The 24,360-nt window shown below is 51.8% G+C and overlaps 2 protein-coding genes across 2 annotated transcripts in view; both read left to right on the forward strand.

Annotated features, from left to right (window-relative positions):
- On the forward strand, positions 1 to 7,081 carry UFC1 (ubiquitin-fold modifier conjugating enzyme 1). The gene is made up of 6 exons (XM_040332364.1): positions 1 to 159; positions 2,347 to 2,414; positions 2,511 to 2,574; positions 4,232 to 4,308; positions 4,436 to 4,526; positions 6,953 to 7,081. Exons 1-6 carry the CDS (start codon positions 37 to 39, stop codon positions 7,022 to 7,024), a joined length of 495 nt encoding a protein of 164 aa, XP_040188298.1. The 5' UTR covers positions 1 to 36; the 3' UTR covers positions 7,025 to 7,081.
- A 2,000-nt stretch (positions 7,082 to 9,081) lies between these two features.
- The window catches only part of USP21 (ubiquitin specific peptidase 21), a 27,368-nt gene continuing 12,089 nt past the window's right edge, over positions 9,082 to 24,360 (forward strand). Inside the window, exons 1-4 of the mRNA XM_040333971.1 lie at positions 9,082 to 9,283; positions 12,538 to 13,313; positions 19,124 to 19,183; positions 20,477 to 20,600. Coding sequence (XP_040189905.1) covers positions 9,262 to 9,283; positions 12,538 to 13,313; positions 19,124 to 19,183; positions 20,477 to 20,600 — 982 coding nt within the window. The 5' untranslated portion in view covers positions 9,082 to 9,261. The remainder of the gene's footprint in view (positions 9,284 to 12,537; positions 13,314 to 19,123; positions 19,184 to 20,476; positions 20,601 to 24,360) is intronic.

Consider the following 24,360-nt stretch of genomic DNA (forward strand, 5'->3'; position numbering starts at 1 on the left):
ACTTCCGGTCTCTCCTCCTTCTCTCGCCCAGGCATCATGGTGGATGAGGCTACACGCCGGGTGGTGTCGGAGATCCCGCTGCTGAAGACCGGAGCCAGCCCGCGGGACAAGGAGCTGTGGGTGCAGCGGCTGAAGGAGGAGTACCAGACCCTCATTAAGGTGTGTGAGGGGGCGGTGCGCCCGCTGTAATGTGCCCCCCCGGGGATGAGGAGGGGCTCAGAGGTTCCGGGGTGTAGGAGGGGGGATCATTTCATAGTACTACCTATGAGGACAAATACTGAAATCTGATTCATAACATGACTATACACCGTGAAGAATAGTTTAGATCAGCTGTCCACTTCCTGCCCCTTTCACTTTTTTGTCCCGGTGATACCCCGTCCTCTCGCTTCCTGTCCCGGTGACACCCCGTCCTCTCGCTTCCTGTCCCGGTGACACCCCGTCCTCTCGCTTCCTGTCCCGGTGACACCCCGTCCTCTCGCTTCCTGTCCCGGTGACACCCCGTCCTCTCGCTTCCTGTCCTGGTGACACCCCGTCCTCTGGCTTCCCGTCCCGGTGACGCCCCCCACCCTCTGGCTTCCCGTCCCTGTGACGCCCCCCACCCTCTGGCTTCCCGTCCCGGTGACGCCCCCCACCCTCTGGCTTCCCATCTTGGTGACGACACCCTCTGGCTTCCCGGTGACACCCCCCACCCTCTGGCTTCCCTGTGACACCCCCCACCCTCTGGCTTCCCGGTGACACCCCCCACCCTCTGGCTTCCCGTCCCGGTGACACCCCGTCCTCTCGCTTCCCGTCCCGGTGACGCCCCCCACCCTCTGGCTTCCCGTCTTGGTGACGACAACCTCTGGCTTCCCGGTGACACCCCCCACCCTCTGGCTTCCCGGTGACACCCCCCACCCTCTGGCTTCCCGGTGACACCCCCCACCCTCTGGCTTCCCGGTGACGCCCCCCACCCTCTGGCTTCCCGGTGACGCCCCCCACCCTCTGGCTTCCCGGTGACGCCCCCCACCCTCTGGCTTCCCGGTGACGCCCCCCACCCTCTGGCTTCCCGGTGAAACCCCCCACCCTCTGGCTTCCCGTCCTGGTGACACTGCCACCCACCCTCTGGCTTCCCGGTGACACCCCCCACCCTCTGGCTTCCCGGTGAAACCCCCCACCCTCTGGCTTCCCGTCCTGGTGACACTGCCACCCAGGGCCGGAACTAGGGGGGGCAGGGGGAAATGTGCCCCAGGCGCTGTATTGAGAGGGGAGCCAGGATGGCTGTACCTTCGTTATCAGCAACACTAACAATATCCGTGTCCAATGTGATTATTTTGCGATTGGTAGTGATCCGTATGATCCCTTCTGACGCGGCCCTCTGCCCCACTGACGCCGGCCCTCTGCCCCCACTGGCGCCGGCCCTCTGCCCCCCACTGGCGCCGGCCCTCTGCCCCCCACTGGCGCCGGCCCTCTGCCCCCCACTGGCGCCGGCCCTCTGCCCCCCACTGGCGCCGGCCCTCTGCCCCCCACTGGCGCCGGCCCTCTGCCCCCCCCTGGCGCCGGCCCTCTGCCCCCCACTGGCGCCGGCCCTCTGCCCCCCACTGGCGCCGGCCCTCTGCCCCCCACTGACGCCGGCCCTCTGCCCCCGCTGACGCCGGCCCTCTGCCCCCCACTGGCGCCGGCCCTCTGCCCCCCACTGGCGCCGGCCCTCTGCCCCCCACTGGCGCCGGCCCTCTGCCCCCCGCTGGCGCCGGCCCTCTGCCCCCGCTGACGCCGGCCCTCTGCCCCCGCTGACGCCGGCCCTCTGCCCCCGCTGACGCCGGCCCTCTGCCCCCGCTGACGCCGGCCCTCTGCCCCCGCTGACGCGGGCCCCTCTGCCCCGCTGACGCGGGCCCCTCTGCCCCCGCTGACGCGGGCCCCTCTGCCCCCGCTGACGCCGGCCCTCTGCCCCCCACTGGCGCCGGCCCTCTGCCCCCCACTGGCGCCGGCCCTCTGCCCCCCACTGGCGCCGGCCCTCTGCCCCCGCTGACGCCGGCCCTCTGCCCCCGCTGACGCCGGCCCTCTGCCCCCGCTGACGCCGGCCCTCTGCCCCCGCTGACGCCGGCCCTCTGCCCCCGCTGACGCGGGCCCCTCTGCCCCCGCTGACGCCGGCCCTCTGCCCCCACTGACGACAATTTCTGCCCTACTGACACTGTCCACTGACGCGGCCCACTGCCCTGGGTCTTTGCCCCGGGTGTAAGAATGTCTGTCTAGTTTGCCCCCCAACCTCTCACTTCTTCCCTTAGAGATTGGGACAGGTTCATCTTAAAGCTCCTCCCCCACAGGGACTTTCCTTCTATGTGATTGGCTGTGTATATTTGTAATTCGCAGTACGTGGAGACCAACAAGAAGGCGGACAATGATTGGTTCAGATTGGAGTCGAATAAAGAAGGCACCAGGTGAGATGTGGGTGGGGCTGCTGGCGGTAGCTCCGCCTCCCACGCCGGTTGACGCTGTGAAGGTATAACGGGCTCCCCTCCCCCGCTGTGTTGCAGGTGGTTCGGGAAATGCTGGTACATCCACGAGCTGCTGAAGTACGAGTTCGATGTGGAGTTCGATGTGAGTGCTTCTGGAAAATCTAAATTTTCATGGTTTGAAGCAGAGCAGCAAATTTATCATCCAATCCCTGATAGGTGCCAGGAGGAAATGGGAGGAGCTGGAAGGTGTGGGGGAAGGGGCTGCTCAGGCGTAGAAAGACAATAAGTAAGAGAAGATCTGCCTGTCGGGAAGTAAAATGATGGGGGTGTCACCAGGACAGGAACTGAGAGTGTGGGGGTGTCATCAGGACAGGAACTGAGAGGGTGGGTGACACCAGGAAAGCAAGTGAGGGGGTAGGGGGTGTCAACAGGACAGGAAGTGAGAGGGTGGGGGGGGTGTCACTAGCACAGGAAGTGAGGGGACGTCGCCAGGACGGGAAGTAAGGGGGGCATCACCAGGACGGGAAGAGAGGGGGAGCGTCGCCAGGACGGGAAGAGAGGGGGAGCGTCGCCAGGACGGGAAGAGAGGGGGAGCGTCGCCAGGACGGGAAGTGAGGGGAGCGTCGCCAGGACGGGAAGAGAGGGGGAGCGTCGCCAGGACGGGAAGAGAGGGGGAGCGTCGCCAGGACGGGAAGTGAGGGGGAGCGTCGCCAGGACGGGAAGTGAGGGGGGCGTCGCCAGGACGGGAAGTGAGGGGGGCGTCGCCAGGACGGGAAGTGAGGGGGGCGTCGCCAGGACGGGAAGTGAGGGGGGCGTCGCCAGGACGGGAAGTAAGGGGGGCGTCGCCGGGACGGGAAGTGGGGGGGTCGCCAGGACGGCAAGTGGGGGGGGGGGGCGTCGCCAGGACGGGAAGTGGGGGGGCGTCGCCAGGACGGGAAGTGAGGGGGCGTCTCAATGGCGGGAAGTGAGGGGGCGTCGCCAGGGCGGGAAGTGAGAGGGCGGGGGTGTCGCCGGGACGGGAAGTGAGGGGGCGTCGCCAGGACGGGAAGTGAGAGGGCGGGGGTGTCGCCGGGACGGGAAGTGAGGGGGCGTCGCCAGGACGGGAAGTGGGGGGGGGGGGTCGCCAGGACGGGAAGTGGGGGGGGCGTCGCCAGGACGGGAAGTGGGGGGCGTCGCCAGGACGGGAAGTGAGGGGGCGTCTCAATGGCGGGAAGTGAGGGGGCGTCGCCAGGGTGGGAAGTGAGAGGGCGGGGGTGTCGCCGGGACGGGAAGTGAGGGGGCGTCGCCAGGACGGGAAGTGAGAGGGCGGGGGTGTCGCCGGGACGGGAAGTGAGGGGGCGTCGCCAGGACGGGAAGTGAGAGGGTGTCACCAGGACGGGAAATGAGAGGGCGGGGGTGTCACCAGGACAGGAAGTGAGGGGGTGTCACCAGGACAGGAATTGAGGGGGTGTCACCAGGACAGGAAGTGAGGGGGTGTCACCAGGACAGGAAGTGAGGGGGTGTCACCAGGACAGGAAGTGAGGGGGTGTCACCAGGACAGGAAGTGAGAGGGTGTCACCAGGGCAGGAAGTGAGAGGGCGTCACCAGAACAGGAAGTGAGAGGGCGGGGTGTCACCAGGACAGGAAGTGAGAGGGCGGGGGGGTGTCACTTTTGTAGCCCCCACGCTGCAGGTGACAGAACAGAAGTAACAGAGATCACGGTGAGGGGCGGTCCCAAGGCTGCAGATAACACCTCCCCTTTTCCAGGTTTATATGGTGAATCTGCAGATGATGATCGTATTTTTGTCTCCTTGGTGTAGATTCCGGTCACTTACCCGGCCACGGCCCCCGAAATCGCCCTTCCGGAGCTGGACGGCAAAACGGCAAAGATGTTCAGGTAAAGGGGGGCGGCCATGACTGGCGCACTGCAGGCCGTGTGTTCTCATTACCCAGTACCCAGCATGCGCCCAGTGAAGGCTTCCTTCCTCCTGCCGGCTTGTAATATGTTTTATTTCCCCCCATAGAGGAGGGAAGATCTGCCTGACGGAACACTTCAAACCCCTGTGGGCGCGGAACGTACCAAGATTCGGCCTGGCCCACCTCATGGCTTTAGGGGTGAGTATTGGTGAAGAGGAGTCCCTGATATCCTAGAAGAGCTCCTCCTTTTATCATGATGTCATCACTCTGCTGCAGGCAGGAGGAAGTACTTCCTCAGTCTCCCCTCCTTCACTGATCAGACTCTGTTTCTGGCCCCCGGTGTTCAGTGATCTGTTTCTGGCCCCCGGGTGTTCAGTGATCTGTTTCTGACCCCGGTGTTCAGTGATCTGTTTCTGGCCCCCGGGGTTCAGTGATCTGTTTCTGGCCCCCGGGGTTCAGTGACCTGTTTCTGGCCCCCGGTATTCAGTGACCTGTTTCTGGCCCCCGGTTTGCAGTGACCTGTTTCTGGCCCCCGGTGTTCAGTGACCTGTTTCTGGCCCCCGGTGTTCAGTGACCTGTTTCTGGCCCCCGGTGTTCAGTGACCTGTTTCTGGCCCCCGGTGTTCAGTGACCTGTTTCTGGCCCCGGGTTGCAGTGCTCCTGTGTCTGGCCCCGGGTTGCAGTGCTCCTGTGTCTGGCCCCGGGTTGCAGTGCTCCTGTGTCTGGCCCCGGGTTGCAGTGCTCCTGTGTCTGGCCCCGGGTTGCAGTGCTCCTGTGTCTGGCCCCGGGTTGCAGTGCTCCTGTGTCTGGCCCCGGGTTGCAGTGCTCCTGTGTCTGGCCCCGGGTTGCAGTGCTCCTGTGTCTGGCCCCGGGTTGCAGTGCTCCTGTGTCTGGCCCCGGGTTGCAGTGCTCCTGTGTCTGGCCCCGGGTTGCAGTGCTCCTGTGTCTGGCCCCGGGTTGCAGTGCTCCTGTGTCTGGCCCCGGTGTTCAGTGCTCCTGTTTCTGGCCCCCGGTGTTCAGTGATCTGTTTCTGGCCCCGGTTTGCAGTGATCTGTTTCTAGCCCCTGTGTTCAGTGATCTGTTTCTGGCCCCCGTGTTCAGTGACCTGTTTCTGACCCCCGGTGTTCAGTGACCTGTTTCTGGCCCCCGGTGTTCAGTGACCTGTTTCTGGCCCCGGTGTTCAGTGACCTGTTTCTGGCCCCCTGTGTTCAGTGATCTGTTTCTAGCCCCTGTGTTCAGTGATCTGTTTCTGGCCCCCGTGTTCAGTGACCTGTTTCTGACCCCCGGTGTTCAGTGACCTGTTTCTGGCCCCCGGTGTTCAGTGACCTGTTTCTGGCCCCGGTGTTCAGTGACCTGTTTCTGGCCCCTGTGTTCAGTGACCTGTTTCTGGCCCCTGTGTTCAGTGACCTGTTTCTGGCCCCTGTGTTCAGTGACCTGTTTCTGGCCCCTGTGTTCAGTGACCTGTTTCTGGCCCCTGTGTTCAGTGACCTGTTTCTGGCCCCTGTGTTCAGTGACCTGTTTCTGGCCCCCGTGTTCAGTGCTCCTGTTTCTGGCCCCGGTGTTCAGTGCTCCTGTTTCTGGCCCCCGTGTTCAGTGCTCCTGTTTCTGGCCCCCGTGTTCAGTGCTCCTGTTTCTGGCCCCGGTGTTCAGTGCTCCTGTTTCTGGCCCCGGTGTTCAGTGCTCCTGTTTCTGGCCCCGGTGTTCAGTGCTCCTGTTTCTGGCCCCGGTGTTCAGTGCTCCTGTTTCTGGCCCCGGTGTTCAGTGCTCCTGTTTCTGGCCCCGGTGTTCAGTGCTCCTGTTTCTGGCCCCGGGTTGCAGTGCTCCTGTGTCTGGCCCCGGGTTGCAGTGCTCTGTTTCTGGCCCCGGTGTTCAGTGACCTGTTTCTGGCCCCCGGTGTTCAGTGACCTGTTTCTGGCCCCCGGTGTTCAGCGATCTGTTTCTGACCCCCGGTGTTCAGCGATCTGTTTCTGGCCCCCGGTGTTCAGCGATCTGTTTCTGGCCCCCGGTGTTCAGCGATCTGTTTCTGGCCCCCGGTGTTCAGTGACCTGTTTCTGGCCCCCGGTGTTCAGTGACCTGTTTCTGGCCCCCGGTGTTCAGTGACCTGTTTCTGGCCCCCGGTGTTCAGTGACCTGTTTCTGGCCCCCGGTGTTCAGTGATCTGTTTCTGGCCCCCGGTGTTCAGTGACCTGTTTCTGGCCCCCGGTGTTCAGTGACCTGTTTCTGGCCCCCGGTGTTCAGTGACCTGTTTCTGGCCCCCGGTGTTCAGTGACCTGTTTCTGGCCCCCGGTGTTCAGTGACCTGTTTCTGGCCCCCGGTGTTCAGTGACCTGTTTCTGGCCCCCGGTGTTCAGTGACCTGTTTCTGGCCCCCGGTGTTCAGTGACCTGTTTCTGACCCCGGTGTTCAGTGATCTGTTTCTGGCCCCCGGTGTTCAGTGACCTGTTTCTGGCCCCCGGTGTTCAGTGACCTGTTTCTGACCCCGGTGTTCAGTGATCTGTTTCTGGCCCCCGGTGTTCAGTGATCTGTTTCTGACCCCCGGTGTTCAGTGATCTGTTTCTGACCCCCGGTGTTCAGTGATCTGTTTCTTCTCCCGACACTCCTGGTAACTCTTTCCTCTCCATCTCTCAGCTGGGCCCGTGGCTGGCGGTGGAAATTCCCGACCTGATCAGCAAAGGATTAATCAAACATAAGGACAATTGAGGATGAGATTCCAGCCAATCAAGACCCGGGGGACAAAGGATCAGCCAATCGCTTCCCTGATACAAGACCCGGGGGACAAAGGATCAGCCAATCGCTTCCCTCATACAAGACCCGGGGGACAAAGGATCAGCCAATCGCTTCCCTCATACAAGACCCGGCGCCACTAACCAGCCAATCGCTTCCCTGATACAAGACCCAGGGGACAAAGGATCAGCCAATTACACCCCTGATACAAGATTCGGGGGCAAACAACTAGCCAATCACCTCCCTGATACAAGACCCAGGGGGGGGCAAACGACTAGCCAATCACTTCCCTAATAAGTGGCCCGGGGACCACCAACCAGCCAATCACGTCGCCGATATGAGCCCCCGAAGGCCAGCAGCCAACTCTTCAGAATCTGCTATTTATTTATCATATTTGTACCCAAAACTGCCCCACCGACCATCTATTTTGTGTAATAAATCTTCTGTTCTGCTCACCCGGTCCGTGTTCTGTGCCGTCATTACATCAGAGGAGATTTGGGTTCACGTATCTCTCTCGTGCAGGAGCAGAGCAGAGCCACTTCTAGATGGTTGGCTGTGGGTGAGACGTGTACGGGGTTAGGAGATGACCCCATCAGAGTACATAGATCACAGAAGTCCAACTGTAGCCAAACCTCTATGGGCAGAGCAGGGAAGGGGTTGAATTTTCAGGACAGGAAGTGACCTCTGACCCCTTCATATGTGGGTCAGTGGACCTAATTGACCTCTGACCCCTCTGTATATAGATCTTGACCTATGAACCCTTCTGTATATAGATCAGTGACCCCTCTGTATATAGATTGGTGAGCTCTGACTCCTGTGTATAGATCGGTGACCTCTGACCCCCCTCTGTGTGTAGATCGGTGACCTCTGACCCCCCTCTGTGTGTAGATTGTGACCTCTGACCCCCCTCTGTGTGTAGATTGTGACCTCTGACCCCCCTCTGTGTGTAGATTGTGACCTCTGACCCCCCTCTGTATGTAGATTGTGACCTCTGACCCCCCTCTGTATGTAGATTGTGACCTCTGACCCCCCTCTGTATGTAGATTGTGACCTCTGACCCCCCTCTGTATGTAGATTGTGACCTCTGACCCCCCTCTGTATGTAGATCTGTGACCTCTGTATATAGATTACTGACCTCTGGCCTCCTCTGTATATAGATAGGTGACCTCTGAGCCCTCTGGATATAGATCAGCGATCCTCTGACCCCTCTGTAAATAATTACTGACCTCTGTATATAGATAGGTGACCTCTGACCCCTCTTTATATAGATTGGTGACCTCTGACCCCTCTGTATATAGATTGGTGACCTCTGACCCCTCTGTATATAGATTGGTGACCTCTGACCCCTCTGTATATAGATTGGTGACCTCTGACCCCTCTGTATATAGATTGTGACCTTTGTATAAAGATTGGTGACCTCTGACCCTCTGTATATAGCTCAGTAAACCTCTGACCCCTCTGTATATAGACCGGTGACCTCTGACCCCTCTGTATATAGATGTGACCTCTGTAAATAGATTGGTGACCTCTGACCCCTCTGTATATAGACCGGTGACCTCTGACCCCTCTGTATATAGATTGGTGACCTCTGTAAATAGATTGGTGACCTCTGACCCCTCTTTATATAGATTTACGACCTCTGACCCCCTCTGTTTATAGATCAGTAAACCTCTGTATATAGACCGGTGACCTCTGACCTCTCTGTATATAGATTGGTGACCTCTGACCCCTGGTGGTCTGTACATTATTGATCGCTCATAATATAATTTTCAGTCACATCCTCCATTGTAAATGTAAACAGAACGGCGCCCCGGACTGTACCATCGTAGTGATGCCGGGGGGGGCGGTATCGGTGCACTGTATCGCTCCGGTGAGATATCTAATCCTCCGGTGTAACGGCGGTTCTGGGCGATTCTAAACTTCCCTCCCATAATCTGTAAGGGAGCACCCCCACTCCCGTTTCATGATCTATAAGGGATTACCCCCCCCCCCTTCAGCTCAGTGGTTCAGTCCAACCTGTGCGCAGGCGCAGTGTGCTCGGGATGGCTCCCTAACCATGCGAAGTGCGGGCGGGGGGGAAGCCGAGTCCGCCATGTTGGCTCCTGGCAGGAGACGGTTTACTAACACACGGTGACTATGGACAACCGCCGTACATGTGAGAGCAGAGCGGAGCCGCCCGTCACCGGACAGCCGTCCCCCTCCCGGTGTGCAGCATGACCCGCACCCCCAGCCCCGGTGAGTGTTTACCCCCTCCCCCCATCATGTACCAGAATTGTGAGCATTAACCCCTCATTGTGCGACACAGAATGAGATCCCCCTCCCCCTCAGGGTATACCGACCTGTCCCCTCCCCCCTCAGGGTATACCGACCTGTCCCCTCCCCCAGCATGCTGCAAAGAGGGGGCCTTGGTGTGGGGGAAGCAGTGATCTCTCTGCAGAGGTCTTACACACCCCCTCCTGAGTAGGAAACCCTGCCCCCCCCCCCCCCCACCAGGCTGCAAATAAGGAAGCAGTGGTCTCTCTGCAGAGGTCTTACACACCCCCTCCTGAGTAGGAAGCCCTGCCCCCCCCCCCACCAGGCTGCAAAGAAGGGGAAGCAGTGATCTCTCTGCAGAGGTCTTACACACCCCCTCCAGAGTAGGAAACCCTGCCCCCCCCCACCAAGCTGCAAAGAAGGAAGCAGTGGTCTCTCTGCAGAGGTCTTACACACCCCCTCCCCCCTCCTGAGTAGGAAGCCCTGCCCCCCCCCCCCACCAGGCTGCAAAGAAGGGGAAGCAGTGGTCTCTCTGAAGGGGTCCTACACACCCCTCCTTGCCTGAGTAGGAAAGCCTGTCCCCTCCCCCAGCATGCCGCAAAGAGTAGGAAACCCTGTCCCTTGACAGCATGCTGCAGAGAAGGAAGCAGCGGTCTCTCTGCGAAGGTTCCACACCCCTCCCCCTTTCCCCATACTGAGACAGACCGCTAGCAGTGCTGATGGAGAGCTTTGACTTAGCTGGGGGGGGGAGTGGGCGTGCCCAACCTCTGCGGAGAGGTGACTGCGGCTGGTGCTCAAATTTTTTGGGGGGCGCAAACAAACGGGGAAAAAAAAACATCAATTGCCGCCACTGTGCCCATCAATTGCAGCCACTGTGCCCATCAATTGCAGCCACTGTGCCCATCAATTGCAGCCACTGTGCCCATCAATTGCAGCCACTGTGCCCATCAATTGCAGCCACTGTGCCCATCAATTGTCACCACTGTGCCCATCAATTGCAGCCACTGTGCCCATCAATTGTCACCACTGTGCCCATCAATTGCAGCCACTGTGCCCATCAATTGCAGCCACTGTGCCCATCAATTGTCACCACTGTGCCCATCAATTGTCGCCACTGTGCCCACCAATTGCGGCCACTGTGCCCATCAATTGTCGCCACTGTGCCCATCAATTGTCATCACTGTGCCCATCAATTGTCACCACTGTGCCCATCAATTGTCACCACTGTGCCCATCAATTGCGGCCACTGTGCCCATCAATTGCGGCCACTGTGCCCATCAATTGCGGCCACTGTGCCCATCAATTGCGGCCACTGTGCCCATCAATTGCCGCCACTGTGCCCATCAATTGTCGCCACTGTGCTTATTAATTGTCGCCACTGTGCCCACCAATTGTCGCCACTGTGCCCATCAATTGCCGCCACTTTGCCCATCAATTGTCGCCACTGTGCCCATCAATTGCATCCACTGTGCCCATCAATTGTCATCACTGTGCCCATCAATTGTCATCACTGTGCCCTGTAAAATGCCGCAGATTTTTGGATTTTAATTCTTATTTACGGATTTTCGTTCTTTGAATTTTTTTTTTTTTTCGGATTTTCAAATTCACGAATTTCCACTTATTTGAATTTCTGAATTTCCAAATTTTAGAATTTCCTGATATTTGAATTCCTGAATTTCCGGATATTTGAATTTCTTGATATTTGAATTTCCTGATATTTGAATTTCTGAATTTCCTGATATTTGAATTTCCTGATATTTGAATTTCCTGATATTTAAATTTCCGGATATTTGAATTTCTGAATTTCCAGATATTTGAATTTCCAGATATTTGAGTTTCTGAATTTCCTGATATTTGAATTTCCTGATATTTGAATTTCCTGATATTTGAATTTCCTGATATTTGAATTTCCTGATATTTGAATTTCCAGATATTTGAATTTCCATATATTTGAGTTTTCTGAATTTCCTGATATTTGAATTTCCGGATATTTGAATTCCTGAATTTCCGGATATTTGAATTTCTGAATTTCCTGATATTTGAATTTTTGGATATTTGAATTTCTGAATTTCCTGATATTTGAATTTCCTGATATTTGAATTTCCTGATATTTGAATTTCCTGATATTTGAATTTCTGGATATTTGAATTTCCTGATATTTGAATTTCCAGATATTTGAATTTCCAGATATTTGAATTTCCAGATATTTGAGTTTCTGAATTTCCTGATATTTGAATTTCCGGATATTTGAATTTCTGAATTTCCTGATATTTGAATTTTTGGATATTTGAATTTCTGAATTTCCTGATATTTGAATTTCCTGATATTTGAATTTCTGGATATTTGAATTTCCTGATATTTGAATTTCTGAATTTCCTGATATTTGAATTTCCTGATATTTGAATTTCCAGATATTTGAATTTCCAGATATTTGAGTTTCTGAATTTCCTGATATTTGAATTTCTGGATATTTGAATTTCCGGATATTTGAATTCCTGAATTTCCGGATATTTGAATTTCTGAATTTCCTGATATTTGAATTTCTGAATTTCCTGATATTTGAATTTCCTGATATTTGAATTTCTTGATATTTGAATTTCCTGATATTTGAATTTCTGAATTTCTGGATATTTGAATTTCCGGATATTTGAATTCCTGAATTTCCGGATATTTGAATTTCTGAATTTCCTGATATTTGAATTTCTGAATTTCCTGATATTTGAATTTCTGAATTTCCTGATATTTGAATTTCCTGATATTTGAATTTCTTGATATTTGAATTTCCTGATATTTGAATTTCCTGATATTTGAATTTTTGAATTTCCTGATATTTGAATTTCTGGATATTTGAATTTTTGAATTTCCTGATATTTGAATTTCTGGATATTTGAATTTTTGAATTTCCTGATATTTGAATTTCTGGATATTTGAATTTTTGAATTTCTGGATTTTTTAATTTCCTGATATTTGAATTTCCAGATATTTGAATTTCTGCTTTTTTTTTTAATTTCCGCTTTCTTGAATTTCTGCATTTTTGGATTTCCGGATTTTTGAATTTCCGAATATTCAGAAAATGTCATTAAACGGGTTTTCGTTAATTCGGATTTCTCAGAAGTAACGAATTGTCTAGTTGATGAAGCACTGTGAAAGTCCTGCTGTCTTTGGATGCCGAGTATTATCCTGAATCTCTGGACGGGTCACTAATGTAACATATTTTGCGTCTTTTTTTTTTTCAGGGGGACCCCGCCCCATCAGGTCCACAATGCCGCAGGTCTGCGAAACCAGATTTGGGCGGGGCCGCGACTCCTTGCCGATCACCTCCCAACCTTCCACCGCCGGCAAAATCCTCACCTCTCTCCGTACCGTCAGCCAAGAACGAACGGCCGTCTCCGGCACGGTTTTCAGCAACGGCTTCCCGAAACGGCGGCCCCTGCCCCCGCCTCCGGTGCTGGAGGAGAAGATCAAGGTGGAGCGCGGACGCAGCACTCAGAGGGCGGAGTCCTCCAGCAGGAAGGGGCCGCTGAAGGCCGACCACTTGCTGGCAGTCGGCAGCAGCGGCGCTCCCGCCATTAAACCGCCGTCTCAGCCTCTCGCGTCCAGGACGGGAAGTCTGTCCAGGTCCAAATCGGTGAGCTATGGAGACCTGAGCTCCGCCGGAAGCAAAGTGGAGGAGATCAGCAGAGGACTGTCCCGGGTGACGCTCAGGCAGCGGAGCGCCTCCTCCAGTAGGAAGCCGCCGTTGGACCCCGCCGTGCTGAAAAGGAGCAGCTCGCTGAAGAGGCTGAATTCCTTACCGGCGGTGGAGGCGCCGCGCAAACCTAGCTCCGTCTCCGTGACGCCAGTACGGGCAAGCGCTGCAACCAAACCGGCACGGCAAGAGACAGAGGACAGGAAAGACTCTCATCAGGCCCGACCGGCCTGCAGCTCGCCGACTACAGAGACGCCGACCGCCAATGGTACGAAGACGCAGGAGAGGCGACCGTCATCATCGACACCGGTACATGTGCCAGAGGTAAACCTCAGCATTTTCTGTATTTATAGCTCTGACATATACAGCAGCGCTGTACTATGGCCGGTATGGTATCCTTGTGTAGATGGTGGGTACGGTATCGGTGTGTAGATGGTGGGTACGGTATCGGTGTGTAGATGGTGGGTATGGTATCGTTGTGTAGATGGTGGGTATGGTATCCTTCTGTAGATGGTGGGTACGGTATCCTTGTGTAGATGTTGGGTATGGTATCGGTGTGTAGATGGTAGGTATGGTATCGGTGTGTAGATGGTAGGTATGGTATCGGTGTGTAGATGGTGGGGATGGTATCGGTGTGTAGATGGTGGGTACGGTATCGGTGTGTAGATGGTGGGTACGGTATCGGTGTGTAGATGGTGGGTATGGTATCGGTGTGTAGATGGTGGGTTTGGTATCGTTGTGTAGATGGTGGGGATGGTATCGGTGTGTAGATGGTGGGTACGGTATCGGTGTGTAGATGGTGGGTACGGTATCGGTGTGTAGATGGTGGGTATGGTATCGGTGTGTAGATGGTGGGTATGGTATCCTTGTGTAGATGGTGGGTACGGTATCGTTGTGTAGATGGTGGGTATGGTATCGTTGTGTAGATGGTGGGTACGGTATCGTTGTGTAGATGGTGGGTATGGTATCGTTGTGTAGATGGTGGGTACGGTATCGGTGTGTAGATGGTGGGTACGGTATTGTTGTGTAGATGGTGGGTACGGTATCGGTGTGTAGATGGTGGGTATGGTATCGGTGTGTAGATGGTGGGTATGGTATCGGTGTGTAGATGGTGGGTACGGTATCGGTGTGTAGATGGTGGGTACGGTATCGGTGTGTAGATGGTGGGTATGGTATCGTTGTGTAGATGGTGGGTACGGTATCCTTGTGTAGATGTTGGGTATGGTATCGGTGTGTAGATGGTAGGTATGGTATCGGTGTGTAGATGGTGGGTACGGTATCGGTGTGTAGATGGTGGGTACGGTATCGGTGTGTAGATGGTGGGTATGGTATCGGTGTGTAGATGGTGGGTATGGTATCCTTGTGTAGATGGTGGGTACGGTATCGTTGTGTAGATGGTGGGTACGGTATCGTTGTGTAGATGGTGGGTATGGTATCGTTGTGTAGATGGTGGGTATGGTATCGGTGTGTAGATGGTGGGTACGGTATCGTTGTGTAGATGGTGGGTATGGTATCGTTGTGTAGATGGTGGGTACGGTATCGGTGTGTAGATGGTGGGTACGGTATTGTTGTGTAGATGGTGGGTACGGTATCGGTGTGTAGATGGTGGGTATGGTATCGGTGTGTAGATGGTGGGTACGGTATCGGTGTGTAGATGGTGGGGATGGTATCGTTGTGTAGATGGTGGGGATGGTATCGTTGTGTAGATGGTGGGTACGGTATCGTTGTGTAGATGGTGGGGATGGTATCCTTGTGTAGATGGTGGGTATGGTATCGTTGTGTAGATGGTGGGTACGGTATCGTTGTGTAGATGGTGGGTACGGTATCCTTGTGTAGATGGTGGGTACGGTATCGTTGTGTAGATGGTGGGTATGGTATCGGTGTGTAGATGGTGGGTATGGTATCGGTGTGTAGATGGTGGGTACGGTATCGGTGTGTAGATGGTGGGTACGGTATCGTTGTGTAGATGGTGGGTATGGTATCTTAGTGTAGATGGTGGGTATGGTATCGTTGTGTAGATGGTGGGGATGGTATCGTTGTTTAGATGGTGGGTATGGTATAGGTGTGTAGATGGTAGGTATGGTATCGGTGTGTAGATGGTAGGTATGGTATCGGTGTGTAGATGGTGGGTATGGTATTGGTGTGTAGATGGTGGGTATGGTATCCTTCTGTAGATGGTGGGTACGGTATCGGTGTGTAGATGGTAGGTATGGTATCGGTGTGTAGATGGTGGGTATGGTATCGGTGTGTAGATGGTGGGTATGGTATCCTTGTGTAGATGTTGGGTATGGTATCGGTGTGTAGATGGTGGGTATGGTATCCTTGTGTAGATGTTGGGTATGGTATCGGTGTGTAGATGGTGGGTACGGTATCGGTGTGTAGATGGTGGGTACGGTATCGGTGTGTAGATGGTGGGTACGGTATCGGTGTGTAGATGGTGGGTACGGTATCGGTGTGTAGATGGTGGGTATGGTATCGTTGTGTAGATGGTGGGTACGGTATAGGTGTGTAGATGGTGGGGATGGTATCGGTGTGTAGATGGTGGGTACGGTATCCTTGAGTAGATGGTGGGTACGGTATCCTTTGTGTAGATGGTGGGTACGGTATCCTTGTGTAGATGGTGGGTATGGTATCGGTGTGTAGATGGTGGGTACGGTATTGGTGTGTAGATGGTGGGTATGGTATCGGTGTGTAGATGGTGGGTACGGTATCGGTGTGTAGATGGTGGGTACGGTATTGGTGTGTAGATGATGGGTATGGTATCGGTGTGTAGATGGTGGGTACGGTATCGTTGTGTAGATGGTGGGTTTGGTATCGTTGTGTAGATGGTGGGTATGGCATCGTTGTGTAGATGGTGGGGATGGTATCGGTGTGTAGATGGTGGGGATGGTATCGGTGTGTAGATGGTGGGTACGGTATCGGTGTGTAGATGGTGGGTATGGTATCGGTGTGTAGATGGTGGGGATGGTATCGTTGTGTAGATGGTGGGTATGGTATCGTTGTGTAGATGGTGGGGATGGTATCGGTGTGTTGATGGTGGGTATGGTATCCTTGTGTAGATGGTGGGTACGGTATCGGTGTGTTGATGGTGGGTATGGTATCGGTGTGTAGATGGTAGGTATGGTATCTGTGTGTAGATTGTATGTAGTTGGCGTGGTGACCCAGCTGTGTGTACCTCCCCAAGGTCATATTGCGCTCCCGGCGCGCTCCTAGCGTACGATCCCCTCCCGTCCGCAGAGAAAGCAGCGTGACTCTACAGCTAATTAATCCCAAGGAGATGAGCTCCTCGCTGATCCACCTTGAACAGTCCCAGGCACAATCCTCTGAGAAGGATGATGATAAGGAGGAGGACTAGAGGTTGTCCCTTTAATCCCCGTCATTCTCCCGAGGACGGGCGAGCAGTCAGGACGGGCGAGCAGTCAGGACGGGCTGGCCCCCTCGCAGAGCCGCACCATGCCTGGGCTGCAGGGGACCGGCCTGGTCGAGCTGCCCCAGAAGCTCCAGCACATGCTGGCCGACAAGAAGGAAGTCCAGGGGAAAGGCGTGGATATCTCCGAGTCTGTGGTCCATACGGCCATGATGGGGCTCCTGCTCGTGACTGCTGAGGTAATGCACACAGCAGAACCTTTCCGGAACCACTCCGGCCTTTCTAGGAAAGAGTTTATGGACAGAGATCTGTATGTAGTGAGAGAAGGGATGCGTATTGGAGAGTGCGTGGGAGTCACTAGATGCCACAGGATGCTCTAGGGAGGTCCTAAGGGTACAGGGGGGCACTAGGAGTCACCAGATGACACAGGATGCTCTGGGGTGGCCCTGAAGTCATGGGGTACACAGGGGCACTAGGAGACATTAGATAAAGCAGGATGCTCAAGGGAGATACTGAAGTCATGGGGTACAGGGGGCACTAGCAGTCACCAGATGAGACAGGATGCTCTGGGGTGGCCCTGAAGTCATGGGGTACAGGGGGCACTAGGAATCAGATGACACAGGGTGCTCTTTGGCATAGATGACTCCTAGTACCCCGTGAAGAAGCCCAGAGGTCCTGAAGTCATGGGGTACACAGGGGGCACTAGGAGTCATTAGATAAAGCAGGATGCTCAAGGGAGATACTGAAGTCATGGGGTACAGGGGGCACTAGGAGTCACCAGATGACATGGGATGATCTGGGGTGGTCCTGAAGTCACAGTACACAGGGGGCACTAGGAGTCATTGGATAACACAGGATGCTCTAGGGAGGTCCTGAAGTCATGGGGTACAGGGGGGCACTAGAAGTCAGATGACACAGGATGCTCTGGAGAGGTCCTGAAGTCACGGGGTACACAGGGGGCACTCGGAGCCAGATGACCCAGGATGCTCTGGGGAGGTCCTGAAGTTGTGGGGTACACAGAGGGAACTAGGATTTAGATGACACGGGATGCTCTGGGGAGTTCCTAAATTCACGTGGTACACAGAGGGCATTAGGAGTCAGATAAAACGGGATGCTTTGGGATGGTCCGGAAGTCATGGGGTACAAAGAGGGCACTAGGAGTCACCAGATGCTCTGTGGCGGTCTTGAAGTCACATAGTACACATGGAGCACTAAGAGTCAGATGACACAGGATGCTCTGGGGTGGTCCTGAAGTTACGGGGTACACAGGGGGCACTAGGAGCCACCAGATGAGACAGGATGCTCTGGGGTGGTCCTGAAGTCACAGTACACTGGGGCACTAGGAGTCATTAGATGGCACAGGATTCTCAAGAGAGGTCCTGAAGTCACAGGGTACACGGGGGCACTAGGAGTCACTAGATGCCACAGGATGCTCTGGGGCGGTCCTGAAGTTACAGTACACAGGGGGCACTAGGAGTCACCAGATGACACCGAATGCTCTAGGAAAGTCCTGAAGTCATGGGTTACACAGGGGGCACTAGGTGTCACCAGATGACACAGGATGCTCTGGGGTGTTCTCTTAAAGTCTTGGGGCACACAGGGGGCACTAGTAGTCAGATGACACAGGATGCTCAAGGGAGGTCCTGAAGTTACAGTACACAGGGGGCACTAGGAGTCACAACATGACACAGGATGCTCTGGGGCGGTCCTGAAGTTACAGTACACAGGGGGCACTAGGAGTCACTAGATTACACAGGATGCTCTGGGGCGGTCCTGAAGTCATGGGGTACACAGGGGGCACTAGGAGTCACTAGATGACACTGAATGCTCTAGGAAGGTCCTGAAGTCATGTGTTACACAGGGGGCACTAGTAGTCAGATGACACAGGATGCTCAAGGGAGGTCCTAAAGTCACAGGGTACATGGGGGCACTAGGAGTCATCAGATGACACAGGATGCTCTGGGGTGGTCCTGAAGTCATGGGGTACACGGGGGCACTAGGAGTCATTAGATAACACAGAATGCTCTAGGAAGGTCCTGAAGTCATGAGTTACGCAGGGGGAATAGGAGTCACCAGGTGACACAGGATGCTCTGGGGGTGTTCTCTTAAAGTCTCGGGGCACACAGGGGGCACTAGTAGTCATATGACACTGGATACTCTGGGGAGGTCATGGGGTACACAGGGGGCACTAATAGTCACCAGATGACACAGGATGCTCTGGGGTGTGCTTTAGGTCATGGGGTACACAGGGGGCACTAGGAGTCATTAGATAACATGGGCTGCTCTGGGGCGGCCCTAAAGTCACAGGGTGCACTAGGAGTCAGATGACACAGGATACTCTGGGGTGGTCCTGAAGTTACGTGGTAAACAGGGGGCACTAGGAGTCACCAAAGGATTCATGGTGTTTTGGGGTGGTCCTAAAGTTCCGTGGTACACAGGGAGGTGCCTGAGTGGTGGATTTTTTTGCAGATTTTTGTATACACCGATCACAGCATTTTTTTTTTCTCTTCCGTTCATGGACGGACACAGCAGCATCTTGACCTTAGGGCATTATCCTCCTTCTAGGAGATTGACTAGAATCTCCTAGAAGGAGAATAATTTTTTTTTTAAGTCTGGTCATTTCAGCAGAATTATATGAGTGCTCTGTGGATCCACCCAGAGGGTGAAGATTCGGGAATGTGATTGGCTAGATTGTCTTCTTACATCTGATTGGTCGCAGTTTGAATTGTATAAATGACTGATTTCTCTCGTCTGTTCTTCCTCGCAGCCTCCTCGGGTTCCCGTCCTCGGATCCGGCCATGTTGGGCTGCGGAATTTGGGCAACACGGTAAGAATTTTTTGATGATTTAATGGGCACAGCGGGTGTACAGACCCGGGAACTCGGCACAGGGATGGTGGGAACCCCTCATAATGGGCACAGCGGGTTTACAGACCCGGGAACTCAGCACAGGGATGGTGGGAACCCCTCATAATGGGCACAGCGGGTGTACAGACCCGGGAACTCAGCACAGGGATGGTGGGAACCCCTCATAATGGGCACAGCGGGTGTACAGACCCAGGAACTCAGCACAGGGATGGTGGGAACCCCTCATAATGGGCACAGCGGGTGTACAGACCCAGGAACTCAGTGCAGGGATGGTGGGAACCCCTCATAATGGGCACAGCGGGGGTACAGACCCGGGAACTCAGCACAGGGATGGTGGGAACCCCTCATAATGGGCACAGCGGGTGTACAGACCCAGGAACTCAGCACAGGGATGGTGGGAACCCTTCATAATGGGCACAGCGGGTGTACAGACCCAGGAACTCAGCACAGGGATGGTGGGAACCCCTCATAATGGGCACAGCGGGTGTACAGACCCGGGAACTCAGCACAGGGATGGTGGGAACCCCTCATAATGGGTACAGCGGGTGTACAGACCCGGGAACTCAGTAAAGGGATGGTGGGAACCCCTCATAATGGGCACAGCGGGTGTACAGACCCGGGAACTCAGCACAAGGATGGTGGGAACCCCTCATAATGGGCACAGCGGGTGTACAGACCCGGGAACTCAGCACAAGGATGGTGAGAGCCCCTCATAATGGGGCACAGAGGGTGTACAGACTCAGGGACTCAGCACAGGGATGGTGGGAACCCCTCATAATGGGCACAGCGGGTGTACAGACCCGGGAACTCAGCACAGGGATGGTGGGAGCCCCTCATAATGGGCACAGCGGGTGTACAGACCCGGGAACTCAGCACAGGGATGGTGGGAACCCCTCATAATGGGCACAGACCCGGGAACTCAGTACAGGGATGGTGGGAACCCCTCATAATGGGCACAGCAGGTGTACAGACCCGGGAACTCAGTACAGGGATGGTGGGAACCCCTCATAATGGGCACAGCGGGTGTACAGACCCGGGAACTCAGCACAGGGATGGTGGGAACCCCTCATAATGGGGCACAGCGGGTGTACAGACCCGGGAACTCAGCACAGGGATGGTGGGAACCCCTCATAATGGGCACAGCGGGTGTACAGACCCGGGAACTCAGCACAGGGATGGTGGGAACCCCTCATAATAGGATGGAGGTCAGATTTTCATTAATCAGTATTGATGTCGGTTTGATTATCATTTCAGTGTTTCCTGAGCGCCGTCCTGCAGTGTCTGAGCCGAACCAAACCGCTCCGGGATTACATCCTGCGCCAGGAATATCGCCATGAGCAACACACAACCTGCCGGACACAGCAGGAGCTCACTGAAGGTAATATCTAACCAGAGGCTCCGCCCAGTGCGCTGACACACCCACAACTCACAATTTAAGGCTCCGCCCAGTGCGCTGAAACACACCCACAGCTCACAATTGAAGGCTCCACCCAGTGCTCTGACACACACACCCACAGCTTACAATTGAAGGCTCCGCCCCTTTGTGCTGAAACACACCCACAGCTCACAATTTAAGGCTCCGCCCAGTGTGCAGAAACACACCCACAGCTCACAATTTAAGGCTCCACCCAGTGCGCTGAAACACACCCACAGCTCACAATTTAAGGCTCCGCCCAGTGCGCTGAAACACACCCACAGCTAACAATTTAAGGCTCCACCCAGTGCGCTGAAACACACCCACAGCTCACAATTTAAGGCTCCGCCCAGTGCGCTGAAGCACACCCACAGCTCACAATTTAAGGCTCCGCCTAGTGCGCTGACACACACACCCACAGCTCACAATTGAAGGCTCCGCCCCTGTGCACTGAAACACACCCACAGCTCACAATTTAAGGCTCCGCCCCTGTGTGCTGAAACACACCCACAGCTCACAATTTAAGGCTCCGCCCAGTGCGCTGAAACGCACCCACAGCTCACAATTTAAAGCTTATGAAAGGAAAGCACACAACCCTCCTTTTTGCTCATTTTGACCATCATCCAGCTTTATCGATTTCCACCCAGAGCAGAGCGCAGTGATGTCACTAGCCGCCAGTACATTGATTGGCTCCTCCTCCCCAATTGGCCTTTCTGCGCCGTCTTTTATTATTGCGCACCGCTATTTCACATGGTCTGTTTCTGTACATCACACACACAGGCACTTCCAGGTAATCCATTTATCCTGAACTGTAAATAGATCATCGGTCATATCCAGTAATAGCGGCGGATTTCCTCCCACCGTCCCGCAAATCTTTGCTGTTGAAGAATCGGCGTTCTTAAAGGGAACACCCCCCTCCCCCTCCCCTTTTCACAGCCGGGTTCCCTGTATTTTCAACAAAATGTGTATGTGTGTGTGTGTATATATAATTTATTTCTTTATTTTTTTTCTCAAAGCACCTTTTACTATTTTGTATTTGCCGATTAATAATATAAGAGGTTGCCGCCATCTTGGCTTTTCTAAACTAGCCATAGGGTCCATTGAAATGATAAACCCCTCCCCCTTCCAATATTTAGAGTTGTGTAATTGTACTTTTTTTTAAATGTTTTTGCTATTTATTTGGAGGAATGAAAAAAAAAATAAGATAAATAAATAAAAAACAAGCATTCAGTACAGTATATTTATTTATTCTCACAGCGCTGTGGTTTTATATTGTCACTTGATGTACATAATATATTCCTTTATTTCAAGTAGAGTATATAGCTGAGAATATTTAAAGTTATGTAATTGTACTTTTTTCTAATCTTTTTGCTATTTATTTAGAGAGAAAAAAAAAAAATTATATATAAATTGGGGATATTTTTATTTTTATATATACACACATATTGATATAGATAGCATTTTTACTTTTATTATTTATTTTATTTATACATTATATATATATAAAAAAAATCCCCAATTTGAAGCTGTATCATAAATATAGCAAAGTGTGTATATTTATACATATACCGTATATTTGTTATTATTTATTAAAATAAATAGCAAAAACATTAGAAAAAAGTACAATTGCATAACTCAAAATCTTTTCAGTTATATACTGTACTGAAGGCTTGTTTTATTTGTATTTGTTTATTTTATTTTTATTTATTTTTTCTCTAAATAAATAGCAAAAAGATCAGAAAAACTCCAAATATATAATTTTATATTTATAAAATGAATAAATAATGAAAGGAATAATTTCGATTCTATATCAATGTGTGTATCATAAAAATAGCAAAGTAAGTGTATATTTATACAGATACCGTATATTTATTTATTTTCATATTTTTTTTCCTTAGAAATAAATAGCAAAAAGATTAGAAAAAAGTACAATTAGACAACTCTTAATATTCTCAGCTATTAAAGGCTTGTTTTATTTATTTATTTTATTATTATTATTTTTTTTTTCATGAAATAAATAGCAAAAGGGTCAGAAAAAAGTACAATTACATAACAAATATTCTCATATATATATATATATATATATATATATATATATATATATATATATACATATATAAAATAAATAATGATGTATATCAATGTGTGTGTGTAAGTATCATAAATATATCAAAGTAAGTGTGTATATTTATTTATTTTCCTTTTTTTTTTCTTTTTTTTTTTTTTATAAATAGCAAAAATATATAAAAAAAGGTACAATTACATAACTCTAAATATTTTCAGCTATATACTGTACTGAAGGCTTGTTTTTTTTATATTTATTCATTTTTTTTATTTTTTCATTTTTTTTACTCGAAATAAATAGCAAAAAGATCAGAAAAATGTACAACTCCAAATATTCTCAGAGATATATAAAATAAATAAATAATGAAAGGAAACATTTTGATCTATATAAATGTGTGTGTGTGTATCATAAATATAGCAAAGTAAGGGCTCTTTCACACGTCCGTTCCGTTCGTCCGTTTTTTGGACGTCCGTTAACGGACCGCAATGCTTCCCTATGGGCTAGCGTCCGTTAGCGGATGAGCATCCGCTAACGTCCGTTAGCATCCGTCTGCGTTCAGTTCCGTTTTTTTGGACGGAAGAAAACCCTATTTTTCTTCCGTCTAAAAAACGGAACGGACGAAAAACGGACGTTAACGGATGATCCGTTTATCATCCGTTCCGCTAACATCCGTTTTTCTATGTAAAAAGCCCCAAAAAAACCAAAAAAAAAACGGATGAAAAAACGGATGGAAAAACTGATGCAAAAACTGATGCAAAAACTGATGAAAAACTGACGAAAAACTGATGGGAAAAACGGATCAACTGATGGAAAAAAAAACTGATCTGAAAAACTGAACGGACGTGTGAAAGAGCCCTAAGGGCTCTTTCACACGTCCGTTCCGTTCGTCCGTTTTTTGGACGTCCGTTAACGGACCGCAATGCTTCCCTATGGGCTAGCGTCCGTTAGCGGATGAGCATCCGCTAACGTCCGTTAGCATCCGCCTGCGTTCAGTTCCGTTTTTTTGGACGGAAGAAAACCCTATTTTTCTTCCGTCTAAAAAACGGAACGGACGAAAAACTGACGTTAACGGATGATCCGTTTATCATCCGTTCCGCTAACATCCGTTTTTCTATGTAAAAAGCCCCAAAAAAAAAAAAAAAAAAACGGATGGAAAAACTGATGCAAAAACTGATGCAAAACTGACGAAAAACTGACGAAAAACTGATGGAAAAAACGGATCAACTGATGAAAAAAAAACTGATCTGAAAAACTGAACGGACGTGTGAAAGAGCCCTAAGTGTGTATATTTATACATATACCGTATATTTATTTATTTATTCATATTTTTTTTCTCTAAATAGCAAAAAGATTAGAAAAAAGTACAATTACACAACTCTTAATATTCTCAGCTAATATTTATTTTATTATTATTATTTTTTATTTCTCAAAATAAATAGCAAAAAGGTCAGAAAAAAGTACAATTACATAACAAATATACTCAGATATATATATATATATAAAATAAATAATGAAAGTAAAAATTCTATCCATATCAATGTGTGTGTGTATGTGTGTATATATATATATATCACACAGTATGTGTAAGCGCACCAATCCGCCATAAGTTTATGACCACCCACCTTTTATATTGAATAGTCCCCCCCCCCCCCCCTATTT

The sequence above is a fragment of the Rana temporaria genome, chromosome 13 (assembly GCF_905171775.1).
Source record: "Rana temporaria chromosome 13, aRanTem1.1, whole genome shotgun sequence".
Classification (NCBI taxonomy): Eukaryota; Metazoa; Chordata; class Amphibia; order Anura; family Ranidae; genus Rana; species Rana temporaria.